We start from the raw sequence: 15,822 nt of genomic DNA, 5'->3' as shown, positions 1-15,822 counted from the left end.
ATTCCTAGCTTGGTGTTCAGTACTTTCAGTTGCCTGGGAGAACCACTTGATGAAAGGACAGAATCCAGGCCTTGTATGAGTCCTTGGAGCTGACTCCCCAGCACTAAAATCTTTGGCAATGGAGGCTTGGGGCCACACCTATTGGTGCTTGAGCTACCCTGGCAGTGCTCAGATGTGGTGCCAGGAGCAAGTGAGAGTTGGCCACATGCCAGGCAAGTGGCCGATCTGTACCTCCAGCCCCCAAAAATTCTATTAGAAGGAATATATTCAGGGAATATAGCAAATATTCAGGGAACTTTATTTTTAAAGGATAAATCAGACACAGCTTTCATTGACCCAAACATGCATAATCCATAATCCATTCTTAATATAAAATGCATTCAATTGGTAAATTACACATGAATTACAAAGGGAATGCAACTTTAACATCCAAGTTAATAAAGACATCATACATTTTTTAAAGCTAATTGTCTATAGTAAACCAAGGGAAATCAATATGGAATGATTTGACTCAAAACGCAAAGAATAAGGCACCTGCTATGAATTTCAAAGTTAACTTTCATTTTTAAAGAGAAAATAGAATCAGTTCAGCAACACATTCGTGTGGAAGAAGGAAACACAGGGTTGACTTTCTGAGTGAACAATGCAAAAACCGACTGGCCTAAGGACAGCTGATCCTATTCCAAAGCAATCCAACTTCAGAAAGCCCTTCACTTCTCTCCCTCAGATCCCTGTGCTAGGGGTATCGCAAACTCTGAGGTTCGTACTGTTTAGGTAGGTATTTCCCTTCTCTTCCTCTTAAAAACAGCTTATTGTAAAAGAGATATCCTGAGGCAATCATCAAAGCAAATAAGCAGCTTTCTGACCAATTAATTAATACATAGACAGCTCTGAAGCTTGGTTCAAGTTATGGCAAAGTATATATAGTTTAGCCAATACTTGGTAGTTTTCAACAGTACCAGAAAACTCAAAACCTGCCTTGTTGCACACCCTCACCTTGAGTAAAATTAGTTTGATACATCACAAACTAAAAACCAAACCACAGAGGGAAGACTCGAGACTAACCCTTTGCTGGAAATCCATTGAGCTAGCTCCAGATAGTACCCAAAAAAATTTCGACCATACATCCAGGAAAAGCACTTCTGAAATTTAACTTTTTATTCTGATGTGCCTCTTCGGTAGTAAAAAAGTACTATTAACATGTTATATGTACTATTAATATGGCACACTGGACAATGATTCTATGTCCTTCTGAGGCAATTTTTTTTTTAAGCATAGTATAATACCCCTGTGATTGATGAAAGTCTTTCTGGTGAAATCAGTGAGATTACAAACCTCTGGTGACTTTACTCCACGGTGGTGGTTTTCAGTAAAACTGGAAGTGACCAACTCGCAAAATGAAGTTTTCTCATGGCATCTTGGGTTAGTATTTTCATTCATGCAAAATCCAAGGTAGTGTAATAGAAATGATATTATTAAAATACATAGTGTGGCTAGAAGCATCTACCCTTATATTAGGCATTTGGAAGCTTTTAACATGTTTTAGGTGCTAAAGATTATGAGAGAACTAGGCAAACAGCACAGCTGTTCTGCTTAGAAGCACCTTATTACTGGACTGTTAAGTTACATGACCCTACAAGAGTGTGCTTTCAATTCGAGAGAGAACAATAAGTGCCTAGCTATAAAGAACTGCAGGTTCCAGATTTTATGTCGCACTAACTGTACTCATATAGTTAGCAAATTCCAGACCCTGTCCACATGCAGATTTAATTCTCTAGGCTGTATACTTTTTTTTTAATCACATCTAAAATTTTTTAACTCTTTACTGACTGAATAAGTAGGGTCCACTACTGTAACTTAACACATTTTATTGCTTTATTCATGTGGTGCTTTTGCAAGGCACTGTGGCATGGTCTAGAAAAGTTGGAATGACTTGAGAAGAAACCTTGGAATGACACATGAAGGATGATCAGAAAAGTCATTCTGAGGCAGGATGCTTTACTGAATTGTTTTGAACCAGGGTATCAAACATCAGGAATGAGTTCAAGTTAAAATTCACAGGAGAATGGAAACATCTTAAAGTCAGTCACTTCACATGCCCATCCTGATACTTTGAATAATCTGGAAAATTGCTGGAAAGAGAAAAAAAAAAAGGGCACACGTTAAAACTTGTTTTAGAGTAACGTCGGTCTGGCTACCACAAATATGAAGATATTCACGAACTGAGGCTGACGCAATAGGATAGCAGACAGAGTGCTTGCTTTGTACATAGCCCACTGGGTTCAATCTCTGGCATCCCATATGGTCACCTGAGCACCGTCAGGAATGATCCCTGAGTATAGAGCCAGGAATATCTCTTTTGCATTGCCAGGTATAGCCCCGAAACAAAATATATATGTATATATTCACAAACCCAAGAGTATTCTACCACTCACTTCAAATGCTTCATAAGTGAAAACAGGTCTAACCTAATAAAATAATGAAATGTCCACCTGATTTGATCACACCTGCCAGAGCTTACTACATGCAAAGCAAATGCTCAGGCCATTGAACTATCTTTGATTCCATTAAGTTCGTCTTTTTTGTTTTTGGGCCACACCCGGTGACACTCAGGGGTTAACTCCTGGCTATGTGCTCAGAAATTGCTCCAGGGTTGGGGGAATCAGATGGGACGTTGGGGGACTGAACCACGATCTATCCTAGGCTAGCACTTGCAAGGCAGATGCCTTACTCTAGCACCACTGCTCCGGCTCCATCCATTAAGTTCTGTTTTAAAAATCTAAGCTTCCCTGAATTTTCTTAGTGTCCAAGAAAGCTTGCAAGCAGCAATCTTGTGGTTTTGGATTTTTTTTTTTCTCTTTTAGAACCACATTTGGGATGTTGGGTGCTGGGATTGAACTCAGGGTCTGCCATATGTTGCTACATTACCCTCATACTCTCTCTTCAGCCCCCAATAATCATTTTAGAACACAGCACCAGAGCAAACGGGTTTTTTCTAGCATGGACTTCTTTTGCTTATCCCTAAGCAAGTGCTCTGAAGCCTGGCTTGTAATATATACATGTTTCCTCATTCTCACACAGCTGAAATTTAATCATCTTTAGGTTATATAAATGACTTGGCTCTAAGCTGCTTATCAGGAAGACTTCCAATTGGGAAGCGTATGAGACAGGCAAAGTGAAATGTCTAACAGAAACCTCAGGGACCTCGCAGTATCAGAACAGGGGAAACAGAACACTGACTTCCAAAATTAACAGCTTGCATATTAGATAATAGAGGAAAGGTATGTGTGATCCCTTTGCTGAGCCAATTAGAAGCCAAAAGCAGCTAGCCCGATGATCTACCATATGTCAAACATTTAGTCATCTAAAACCCTTAGTCTCACACCTTCATTTCTGGTCCATTCTAGCATGAAATCAATTAGCGGCAGGAGCTTCACTTGGGAAAACAAACCCAATTTTGACATCGAAACTGTGTGTGTGTGTGTGTGTGTGTGTGTGTGTGTGTGTGTGTGTGTGTGTGTGTGTTGGGGGTTAGGGAAGGTTGGTTGGGAGTGTAATTGTAAAACAAACCCAATTTTGACATCGAAACCGAGTGTGTGTGTGTGTGTGTGTGTGTGTGTGTGTGTGTGTGTGTGTGTGTGTGTGTGTGTGTTGGGGGTTAGGGAAGGTTGGCTGGGAGTGTAATTGTAAAATTCTTCGTCTGTGTGTGTGTGTGTTTGTGAAGGGGATTAGGAAAGGGCTGGGGATAGAGATCTAAAATTTCATCCTAGCTGACCACTCCCAGGGCCCCTGACCTCCTTTTTTCTCCTCTCTTACGAACGCAAATAAAGAAATAAATCAGGGGGCCGGAGAGATAGCACGCAGGTAGGGTGTTTGCCTTGCATGCAGAAGGACAGTAGTTCGAATCCCAGCATCCCATATGGTCCGCCGAGAGACTGCCAGGGGTAACTCCTGAGCTCTGCCGGGTATGACCCAAAAACCAAAGAAATAAACCAACCTGGGAGAAGTTTCTGGAGCACCACCTTCTGTGCCTAAGTAGGACGAGCAATCTGGGGGGCGGGGGGGCTGCTGCCAGTGAAATGGGGCGCTCTGACGGCAGGTGGGCTAAACTAGGACCGGTGCTGAGAGGCCACCACGTCATCGCCAACTCGTCCCCCACCCAGACACCCACAGAGGGGAACCCCAAGACACTTACCAGAGCCGCACACCACGAAGATGAAGAGGGCCAACAGCCAGGGTCCCACCGACGCCTTCTCTTCGGGGGCGTTCCTCTGCAGAAAGGAAAGGGGGTGTCCCTGCGGATGAATGCAACAGCCCAGCCTGCCCCCCAACAACCCTAACCAGCAGCTGCCACCCAGAGTGATGCACCAGCAGAGCCGACTCTGGGTACTTTCCCCCCCAAACCGGCCCAGAGTTTTGGGGGGATCCAGGGAGGCCCCCCCGTCTTTTGTTTATTTCTGTTGTTGTTGTTGTTACCGAGGTCTTGGCGACGTTGCCGCGCTGGGTGATGTTCTTGCTGTGCTTCTCGTTGGCCATGCGGATCCGCTGCTTGGCGACCATCTTCGCGGGGTCCCACCTGCCCGACGCCCGGGCCCGGACTCACCGACCGACTCACCGACCGACTTGCTGGGGCCGCGGCCTGGGCAGCCGGGGCGAGGGGCCGGAGCCGTGCAAGGAAGAGGAAGGAAACGCAGCGGAACGCAATGCAATGCAACGCCACGCCACGCCACGCAACGCCAGCCGCGGATCGCGCAGCCGCCCGTCGCCTTCAACTCCTTCGGGGTTCGGCTGCCAACGTCAGCACGGAGCGGGGTCCGCCCCGCGCGGAAGCCTGCACTCCGTCCGCCCAGGCCCGGGCTCGACTCCGCCCACTATGGCGCTACGCAGGCGCAGTCGGCCGCGGCGGCCGTCCACCGGAAGCGAGGAAGCCCCGAGACGCGCGACCCCGGAAGCAATCTCCCTCCTCGTCCACGCCAAAGGGCGACGTGTAGGGGCCGGGTTCGGCCCTCGTGAACTCTGACCTTTGACCTAAGTTTTTCTTTCCGGGACAAGATGGCGCCGTCCACGCCGCTTTTGACAGGTGAGTTGTGAATGAGCCAAAGCGTCTACTCCCTTTAGAGTTGATTCACTTTTTTTTTTTTTTTTTTTTTTTTTTATGCCGACGTCCCGAGGATTTCTCGAAGAGCAGGGGAGTCTGGATCGCCGTTTCTTAGAAAGGAAGCTGGCGGCCTTTTGGGTTTCGGGGTGTAGCGTGGCAGTCGGAAGTGAGGCTTCCGTCTCTGGGCCTGCTCAGGCCCCCGCCCTGTTGCCCATCCGTCATTCTTCCGCCGCCTCCAGTGATGCGGCTTGGGAGGAAGGGAGATGAGGAGCTAAGAAAGAGGATCTTGGAGTTTGATCCTGCCTCTGCCATGCTGGTGCTGCTACGCCCAATTCCTTATGGCGAGCCATGGTGACTGACAGCCTGAAGTTAATTAAACAGCAACCCCGGAGGAAAGGCACACGTAGAATCCAGTCTGCAGAATCAGAATCTATCATACACAAATAAAAGGTGGGGGGGGGGTTGGAGAGATAGCATGGAGGTAAGGCGTTTGCCTTGCATGCAGAAGAATGGTGGTTCAAATCCCTGCATCCCATATGGTCCCCCAAGCTGCCAGGAGCAACTTCTGAGCATAGAGCCAGAAGGAACTCCTGAGCGCTGCAAGGGTGTAAGCCAAAAACCAAAACCAAAACAAACAAACAAAAAAAGATAGCTATATGGGACGGAGAGACAACATGGAGGTAAGGCGTTTGCCTTGCATGCAGAAGGACAGTGGTTCGAATCCCAACATCTCATATGGTCCCCCGAGCCTGCCTGGAGTGATTTCTGAGCTCTATAGCCAGGAGTAACCCCTGAGCGTTGCAGGGTGTGACCCAAAAACAAACAAAACAAAAGAGTTATAATACTACCCACTAAGTTAAGGTGATCCCAGATTCCCCCCTACTCCGTCCCTTCAGGATGCTTGGAGGGCTAAATAAATAGGGTGCAGAGTGGAGATTCCCTAGTGTCAAAGAGGCCTGTGAAGGTGGCAGGGAAACATCCTAGAGGTGGTATAACCTACCAGCGACGTTTAGCAGCTCTAAAGCTACCACAGACACACACACACACACACAGCGGCAATGGCCCGTGGAGATGTTGAAGCCTCTACAGAGATAGGGTGTTGGGAGAAGGTTAGTCTTCAACTTTAGTCTTGAGAATAATTTCTGTGTCCTTGTTTAGGAAGACCCAGTTACAATAAATGACTCACATGGCAGGAAAAAAGTAAATGTTTGGAAATTGGCCCCTTTCTGGGAAGCTCTTGCACTTTTTTGGCCTTTTTCAGATTTTTTACATGTTAACAACTCTGCCTGGAGATCTGGTTCAGTTGATAGAGCATCTATTTTGCTTGCAAGGCCCTAGATCTGTTCTATTGCAGAAATACTCCTCAGAACCTCCACTTTTCTTCTTGGCACAAAGCTCACTGAGATTTAGTTTGGCTACCAAAGTTCACTTCGTCAGACATGACACTTTTTTAGCTATATGAAAAGCAGATACTGTTTAAAAGGCTTAATTTATGGCCAGAAATAGAGTTTAGACACTTGCTTTATACAGAGCAATTCTATTGAGTTCTAGCTCATGTACTGCATATAGTCCCCAAGCAACTACTGGATCACTTAAGATTAACAAATCTTTCTTACAGTGTTTAAATCAAGGACTTTACAGAAATGGAAAATTAGGTGCAATAGTTTAGTAGGTAAGGTGCTGACCTGGATTTGATATCTAGCATTCCATATGGCCCCTGAAACCCCACCAGGAATTATCCTTGAGCATAGAGCAGGAATTATGTCCTGAATGCTGTTGGGTGTGATACACACACAAACTCACAAAGATAAAAAAGATTAACCCAGTTTGTGTTTGTGGTTGGGCTGGATGTGAACCCATGTCCTCACACACACAAGGCAAGTACTTTATGACTGAGTTACTACCTCGTCCCTTATAATTTAGTTATTTAGTTAGGGGACCAGAAGCTAACACAGGGATCAAAGTACCTGTCTGATTGAGTTAAAGACCGCCAAGGACCTCCAGGTGTGGCCTTGGTGGCTCTGGGCCCATATTCTTGGCCCTAGCATGAACCATTGGACTCCATTGGCTGGGTGTTATTGGGAATGTCTCTGGGGTTCTCCACCCAGTAATTAACCCCCCTAGTCAGTGTACCCTTATAATTTCATTCATAGAGGGCTGAGAGGATGAATGGTCAGGTTCATATTGCAAATTGGCAGAGGCAGGATTGCATTCATTCAACTCCATGGTCTATTTTTTTTTCTAGAGAACTCAGTTCTTAATCTTCATAGGGTCTGGGAAATAAGAGAGAGTGCATGCATTGCAAGCAGGAGATCTGGGTTCAGTTCCACCAACCCAAAGCTAAAGACACAATAAATAGGGCCAAGAGATTGTAGAGTGGTTAGGCCTCGTGTTGACCCCTGATACTACATAGACCCCTGAGCAATTCAGGGTGTGGTGATGCTCCCAAACACCTCCTGGGTATTCTTGGTATTGAAGGGCCAGAAAGAATTTGCATCTTTGGGCCCTTGCAAGTACTGATGGCCCAGTTGGCTAAGAATTGCTGGCGGGGGCCCACATCTCCCAAACACTACTTGGGAATTCCTACCTCTCCCTCAAATAGTAAATATTCTTAGGTATTTTAGTCAATTATAGATATTTTAACTTCTAAAGTATTATTTTGAATGTAGGTTTTGGGATTGTAGGATTGTGAATAATTTGCAGCTAACTCAGTCAATTTTATTAGTCATGATTCTTGGTTGTGAGGGGTCGGAGTGGTGGCGCAAGTGGTAGGGCATTTCCTTGCACGTGCTAACCTAGGACAGACCAAGATTTGATCCCCCGACGTCCCATATAGTCCTGAGCACATAGCCAGGAGTAACCCCTGAGCGTCACTGGGTATGGCTCAAAAACCAAAAAAAAAGAAGATTCTTGGTTGTAGAATGGAGTGATAGTACAGAGGGTATTTGTGCTCATTCTACCCAGGTTTAATGCCTGGCATTTTGTATGACTCCTTAATCACTGCCAGGAGTGATTTCTGTGTGCTAGAACCAGGAGTAACCCCTGAGCATCTTGGGGAGGCCTCCCAAAATCAAACCAAAACAACAATTACTCAGGGATAAGGGAAATAACTCAGAACTGGAATTCATGCCAGGCATGCATAAGTCCCTGAACTTGAATTTTGGTTCTTTATTTCCCCCTCCCCTCCCAGTACTGCTTGTGATCCCAACAGCTGAGCTGAGTATATCAGGAGTGACCCAGACCTCCTGATCAGTCTCAAACTGATTAAATCCAGTAATGTGTATTAGTGGATCCAGAATGTTCTATGGTATCTATGCTGCTTTAGAAGGCTGTGCTGTCGTTTGTTTTAAATAGTGGTTGTATGTATGAACATCACTAATAATGATTCAATGAGATTTTTCTGAATTCATTTGGGAATTGATTCCCACAAAAAGGGCATGTCTGTTGTTAAGCATCATAAGAGTCTGGTTGTCTTGAGTCAGTGGCAAATCAGAGAATCATGTGCCTAGAAAGTAGTCTTGATAAGTACTTTTACCTACCTACAAAAATTATGGTCTATTCCATTTTTAATTTTAGTTTTGACATTTTCTTAGTGTTCCAAGCAAATTTAACTCGGGACAATGTTGAAAACTCATCAAGAGCCTTAGTTTCATGCCGTACTGTGAAAAAAAAACATTACTGAGCATTACAGACGTTATGTTACATCATTACTTCAGTAACATTACTAAAAGTTAATAAAGAAGAACTTTCCTTACTTTTACTGTAATTGAAGACTTAAAAAAAATTGCCAGCAGTTTAGAGTTCATCTGCCTTACCCATCTTTTCTCAATGATAGTATCTTGTGTAACCACAGACATCAAAACCAAGAAGTTGCCTCTTGTGGTTCAGATGACTAAGTGCCAGTCCTTATTTGGTCTCACCAGCAGGCATGGGCATACAAAGAAATGATATTGCATGGTTTCATTGTGTGGTACTGCTTCATCAGGACTATGTGTCTTGTGCTACTCTGACTTTATTCTTTGGTTTTGATGTCAGGGGTCAACCCCAGAACCTCACCACAGGCCATGCTGTGCCCAATTCCTCTTGTTTTGCTCTGTCATGGTCCCAATCTCTTTCCAGTTCTAATCTTTGGCAACCAAGGATTTGGTCATCTTTGGTAGCCAAAATTTTTCTCGGATAACTTTGTCACTTCAAGACTATTATTCCTTGGATTTTAGTGTTTGTGAAATGTGTTACTATAGATTGAGGAGAAGTTGGTTTTGCTTCTCCAGAAACAAATTTAAGCTGGGAACTTGTAGATCTATTAGTTGCCTTATCAGTCCAACTTTTTACACAGAACTGTGAAGTGTTGCCTCTGGTGACTTGGGTCATCAGATAATCTGCAGGAAAGTGTGGGTTAGGTGGGTGGTGGTTGATCTCTGTCTTTCTCTGCTACTGTCTTAGTCCACTTGGGTTACTGTAGCAAAGATGCCCTGAGACTATGTGGCTTGTAAGAGATAGATTCATTCCTTACAGTTCAGGAGGATAGAAAGTCCAAAATGAAGATTGTAGCAAGCCTGTTTTTTGGCTGTTATGCAGAGGAGGATTTTTGGGGGTGCTAACCCCATTCACAAGGCGTCACCTTCAGAAGGCCCCAGTTTAAATACCATCACATTAGGGAATTGTTTTACCCTGAATGGTGGGATTACCCCAATGTTTAGTTTCGAACCAATCTTACTTTAGGGTGTGAGAATGAAGCTGAAAATTTAGAAAAGGGAAAGCTTGTACTGGTTTCCCTGAGTGTCACCTCTATTGTGGCCAAAGGCCATTTGAACCCTTTAGGGATTCTAGGGTACAACAATCACTTAGTAATATACAAAAAGTTGGAACTCCCATCCCCCTGCAAAATACTGTGGGCAGGAATAGAACAACCAATCAATAGAAAGGCTCAAGGCCACCGGTGTCTGATGTCCTGCAGCTACTGCAGTACATGATGGCCTTTTCCCTCTTTCTTTCCTGCATCTGCCTCACATCTCAGGCAAATATGAGGTGGGGTACAATTGTGGGAGGGCTGGCAGTTTAGGAAATAGAACATTGGTTATTTCTTTGTACAGCACATTTTCATACTGTCCTGCAATCTGTGATGGTCCTGTGCTCTATGTGAGTTCTGAGCCCATGAGCTCAGTCAATCCTTGGGAGGGACCTCACTGGGCCAACCCATCTTATGTAATTTAGGGGAAACCTATCATCTGACAACTATATGGGATATAGCTCCCTAGAAGGGATAATTCAGTTCTGACTAATCCCTCAAGTGTTTAGAAGAGAATGGCTTGTTCTTTCCAGAATCATGTAATCATCATGTGTCTTACATGATACAGCAAGTGACTGATTTCCTGAGGAGAAATAGTCTTGCTCTGTCACTCTGATGTTCAGGAATTAAACTGCAAACACTTGTGTGCACAAGATTTGTGGTGCACAGATGCCCTTGGCATTGCATAGTCCCTCTAAGTATCATGGGGTAGAATTCTGGAGGCCCCTGACACTGCCAGGTGAGGCCGTCCTGGCCTCCATCCTCCACTGGGGTGACTCTACAAGATTACTTGCAGTGTATCCTATCCTCAGACCCCACACTGAGATGCTGCTCTGGTGCTGGGAGTCCCTTCCTCCCCAACTAAAATTTCTGGATTTTAAATTTGGGAAAACACTCTGTAGCACAAAGACTTCCAAACACTGTCACTTTTGCACTTGATTTTCAGCATTGGGGTGAGTTTCAACTTAGAGTACACACAAATGAGTGCATAGCACTCCCTGGTAACTCAGCAGTTATGTGATTCCAAGCCAGAAGGGCAATTCTAACATTGATCAGTTCTGTGAGATGTTTTGTGATTTCATTTCTGATTTGATTAAATGAAGGCTTTTTGATTTTTGAGAGAGTGATGGCTAATGTCTGATTTTGTTTTAGTTCGCGGATCAGAAGGACTGTACATGGTGAATGGACCCCCACACTTTACGGAAAGCACCGTGTTTCCAAGGTACTGCTGATCTCACCAAGTTCTGTCACTGAGAACCTAATGCTCTGACTTTGTTGTCACCGTATTCTGAGCAATCAAGAAAAAGAAACGTCAGCACATTTGAGGGAACATGTTATATAATACTAACAGAAGGAAATCTTACTCTCAACAAGAAAGATGATCTTTAGATTTGAAAAAAGTAGCGCCAGCTTGTGGAAGTGGTAGGGAGAAACAATGCTAATAAGATTGGATAGTAATTGGATAGTAATGCTAATAAGATTGGATAAGATTGAATTCAACTTGGAAGAATTTTAACCTAGGGAACAAGGAAAAGCTTGCGATTGTGATAGTTACACCAACACCTGTATTCTTTGTGAAATCTCACTGACAAAAGATACATGAGGAAGATACCAGGTTTGGTGGCATAGTTGACTTGCACGAAACCCTGTTTTGATCCTTAGAACAACATAAAGAGAGAAAGAAAATAGGAGAGGAAAAAAAGCTGCATGTGTTAATGATAATATGTATAGAAACAAACAGATTTACATATATATGTTACAGTAAATAGATAGAGATTAATTTTCCCCCAAAGAAACAGTGGAAGGGTAAATCCAAAGTTATTGACTCTAGAGGGACTGGGGTTGGCAAATGCTCATCAAAAGCTGCTGAAGCTGGGTTAGTGATAGCAGCCTGTGTCACATGTATGAGGCCTTGGGCTCCAGAGGTGGGGGTAGAAGGGAGATGCTGCAACTATCAAATGGATTGATAGAGAACACAACACTTAAAACTACCTTCACTGGAGTCAGAGAAGTGTGATACTAGCCTAGTCTCTCTCACCTGGCCACAGGATGCTGGGCCAATAACAGCTGTATTGGCATCCCACAGAGCCTTTGTATCCTCCAGCTCACTGAGTCAGGAGCTCTCTGGTCATCAGTTCCTCCAGAGACTTGTTAGCACGTTAATGTGTGAAGAGCACTGATTTGGGCTGTACTTGATTGGCATGTGCATTTCCAAGCCTGTAGAACTGGGAGGACATGGCAGAGAGCTGAAAAGAAATGTAACATGGGGTATGACTCGCTGATTCTATTCTATCTAGAAAGCAGGATCCCTGTGTCCATGTTCAGTATCTCCAAAGGTTCTGTCTTCTGCACCTCAGAACTGTTTTTGTAGATGAGGGCTGAAAAGATAGTACAGCAGGTGGGACATTTGCATTGCACATAGCCTCTCAGTTTTGAACCCTAGCATTCCCCTAAGTACCACCACCAATAATCTGTGAGTGTAGAAGCAGGGATAACCCTGAGCATCACCCAGTTTAGAAGAAGAGAAGTAAAGAAGCTATCACCACAGCTGTCTGTTCTGGTGGAATTCAAGTGCCATGTTGCTATCTTTGTGGCTGCAGCAAGCATGCTGGGAACCTGGCAGAAATGTGCTAGTGGCCTTCACTCTTGAAGAGGCAGAGATCACTAGGTGCTGAGGGAACCTGGTCTCTTCCCTGAGTAATGACCCCTGCTTCAGGAGGTGTTGAGTGACTCTGAGGAGGTACGAAGCAAGTCCAGTGAAATATCACCCTCATCAGTAAAGGATGTAGGTGTCTCCTACAGAGTTGCTTCATGGCATGTGTCTTTAGAAAGGTTTGAAAACAGTGATTCTAGTTACAACTTCCTTATTTTTTTAAACTTTATTAACTGATTGATTGGTTTTTGGTCCATACCTGGCTGTGCTCAGGGGTTTCTCCTGGCAGTGCACTCAGAAATCGCCCTGGCAGGCTGGGGGACCAAATGGGATGCCGGGAATCGACCCGGACCCCTCCCTGTTAGGCCTCATGCAAGGCAAACACCCCACCGCTGTGCTGTCTTTCCGGCTCCATAATCACAACTTTAAATGGGTAGTTCTGCATATTTAATTACATGGGGAGTTTTAAAAAAAAAAACAAAAAACAAATATTGGGGCCGGAGCAGTGGTGCAAGCAGTAGGGCTTTTGCCTTGCATGTACTAGGACAGACTGCTAACCTAGGACAGACCGCGGTTCTATTCCCCCGGAGTCCCATATGGTCCCCAGAGCCAAGAGTAGTTTCTGAGCGCATAGCCAGAAGCAACCCCTGAGCCTCACTAGGTGTGGCCCCAAAACAAAACAAAACAAAACAAAGAAATCCAAATAGTGTGGGGATTGGGCAGCAGGAAGGTTAAGACCCTTGCCTGGCTGACTGCAGCTCAATGCCCAGTACAGTGCCTGGTACCCACACACCTCTGGGAGTGTGAGCCCTTTGCATAGTTAGGTTTGGCCTCAAAACCAGAAGAAAAGAAAAGATATTGGGACCAGGGAGATAGTTGGAAAACATCCTTATACACCTACGTTTTTATGTGTTTAAGATATCTGATTGCAAAGATTGTACCAAAACAAAATAGGCATTTCTCAAGTGCCTATTAAGAGTTGAACCCCATAGTCTGCAATGCAATAAGCTTGCCTCCATTCTTAAATACAATTCTAGAATGAGTCACTTGAAAGGATCATTTATAACCATTTCAGATAAAAAGGATGATTATTGGAATTGAAATGAACTTACAAAAGACAAATTGTTTCCAGTTTATCTCGTTTCCTTTATGGGTAAAATTTCTAAATACATCAAAATAAAACTGTAAGGAAGGTTTTTAGCAAAGTATTATGAGAAATGAGACTGGTTTTGGTTGATTCATTAAGTTGCTAAGATCTACAAATTCAGCTGATTAATGAATTTTTTTCATTAGCGGTTTTTCAGGGTTTTACTGGTAACCACAGAGCCCTGCTAGTGTTCACTCAACAGTCAACATTTTAGGTTTTCAGTACCAGGAATCAAATCCAAGTGTAATGCGTGTGGAGTTTACAACTATATTACTGAGTTCACCCTTTACCCTCATTCAATATTATTATAATCAATTTGGATCATAAGTCAGAAAGATGTTTTTTCTGTTTTTTTTTTTTGGGGGGGGGGGGCTATACCCAGCGATGCTCAGGGGTTATTTCTGGATCTGCACTCAGAAATCACTTCAGGGGCTGGAGAGATAGCATGGAGGTAAGGCATTTGCTTTGCACGCAGAAGGTCGGTAGTTCGAATCCTGGCATCCCATATGGTCCCCTGAGCCTGCCAGGAGCGATTTCTGAGCAGAGAGCCAGGAGTAACCCCTGAGCACTGCCAGGTGTGACCTAAAAAACAAACAAAAAAGAAAAATCCCTCCTGACAGGCTCAGGGAACCATATGGGATACAGGGGATCGAGCCCAGGTTGGCCCCAGTCAGCCACATACAAGGCAAACATGTTATTTCTGTGCTATCACTGGCCCCAGAATGATGTTTTAATGATTTATATAATACATAAATCTGTTAGTTTGAAAGGAAAAATTAAGATATAAGTAGAATTTAGTAGGCTGGAATCACAGGTCAAAAGTTGGATGGAGGAGCTGGAGAGATAGCACAGCAATAGGGTGTTTGCCTTGCACACAGCCAAATCCAGAATAGACGGTGGTTTGAATTCCAGCATCCCATATGGTCCCCCATGCCTGCTAGGAGCAATTTCTAAGCATAGAGCCAGGAGTAACCCCTGAGCACCTCCAGGTGTGACCCAAAACAAAAAAGCAAGTTGAATGGAATTTAATAAGGATTAATTTAAAATTAAGACTTATGGTTCAGGAGCCTAAGAGATATAGCAGTAGGGTGTTTGCCTTGCACTCAGCTGATCCAGGATAGATGGTGGCTCAAATCCTGGCATCCCATATGGTCCCCTGTGCCTGCCAGGAGCAATTCTGAGTGCAGAGCCAGGAGTAACCCCTGAGCACCACCAGGTGTGACCCAAAAACAAGCAAAAAAAAAAAAAAAGACTATGGTTCAGAACCAAGTTGTGCCACTAGACATTGGAGGATCTTGGTTATAGCTGGATATTTTAAATGGTGCTGGGGATTGAACCCAGGACATCACACATGTAAGTGCTCTGCTGCTGAAATACATACCCCATTTATAGCTGTTTTTAATTTGTTTTGTTTTGGGGTCAAAATCAGTGGTATGGTTCACTCCTAGTTTTGCACTCAGGAATCACTCCTACTAGGTTTGGGGGACCATCTGGAATGTTGGAGATTGAGCAATTTTTTCATGTATAGAGACAGAAGTAGAGGAGGGATCTTCATGTTAAATATACGTGGATGTAAAAGTTAAAAAAAAAAACCAACAGGGCTTTAGAAGCTTTATAGAGTAGTAGTAGTCTTTCAAATTATGAAACCTCTTAGTCCTTTTATGCTCAACTAGAGACGGTTACTATCAACACATCTCCTAGTGATAAATGAAATCCAAACAGTAAAGTGTGTCTGTACACACAGATGTCCAGGCACACAATCATTAGATTAGATTTCATGATGAATAAATATCTGAAGCATTAATAAGACACCAAGAACTGACTTGTATACTCCCCTAAACTAGATATTACTTTGACATTAATTTCTCTGAAAATGACATTGATGTTTCTACAATCACATAAGAGGCTTATGTTTCACTTGCAGTCAAATTATTTTTTTGAAAAACAGCACCAAAGAGACATAGGTGAAGGCACTTACCTTACATGATGGGCCCCTGTTTTCGATACACTTGGTCCTCTGAGCAGTGCAGGAGTGATCCCTGAGCATAGACCCTGGAATAAGTTCAGAGTACCACTGGGTGTGGCTCAACACCCCCACCAAAGAAGACAAAAACAATTATGGGGAGAGCACAGAG

General features: G+C 44.0%; 2 protein-coding genes across 2 annotated transcripts in view; one reads left to right on the top strand and one right to left on the bottom strand.

Annotated features, from left to right (window-relative positions):
* Positions 1–275: 275 nt before the first annotated feature.
* Positions 276–4,857, bottom strand: SERP1 (stress associated endoplasmic reticulum protein 1). The gene is made up of 3 exons (XM_049785376.1): positions 4,477–4,857; positions 4,196–4,271; positions 276–2,132 (listed from the first exon to the last, which is right to left on the bottom strand). Exons 1-3 carry the CDS (start codon positions 4,558–4,560, stop codon positions 2,092–2,094), a joined length of 201 nt encoding a protein of 66 aa, XP_049641333.1. The 5' UTR covers positions 4,561–4,857; the 3' UTR covers positions 276–2,091.
* Positions 4,858–5,041: 184 nt separating this feature from the next.
* The window catches only part of EIF2A (eukaryotic translation initiation factor 2A), a 36,814-nt gene continuing 26,033 nt past the window's right edge, over positions 5,042–15,822 (top strand). Inside the window, exons 1-2 of the mRNA XM_049785379.1 lie at positions 5,042–5,080; positions 11,040–11,109. Coding sequence (XP_049641336.1) covers positions 5,053–5,080; positions 11,040–11,109 — 98 coding nt within the window. The 5' untranslated portion in view covers positions 5,042–5,052. The remainder of the gene's footprint in view (positions 5,081–11,039; positions 11,110–15,822) is intronic.

This window comes from Suncus etruscus, chromosome 13 (assembly GCF_024139225.1).
Source record: "Suncus etruscus isolate mSunEtr1 chromosome 13, mSunEtr1.pri.cur, whole genome shotgun sequence".
In the NCBI taxonomy this organism is placed as follows: domain Eukaryota; kingdom Metazoa; phylum Chordata; class Mammalia; order Eulipotyphla; family Soricidae; genus Suncus; species Suncus etruscus.
The sequence above is the reverse complement of the archived record's forward strand: the minus strand, read 5'-3'. Positions and strand labels throughout refer to the sequence as shown.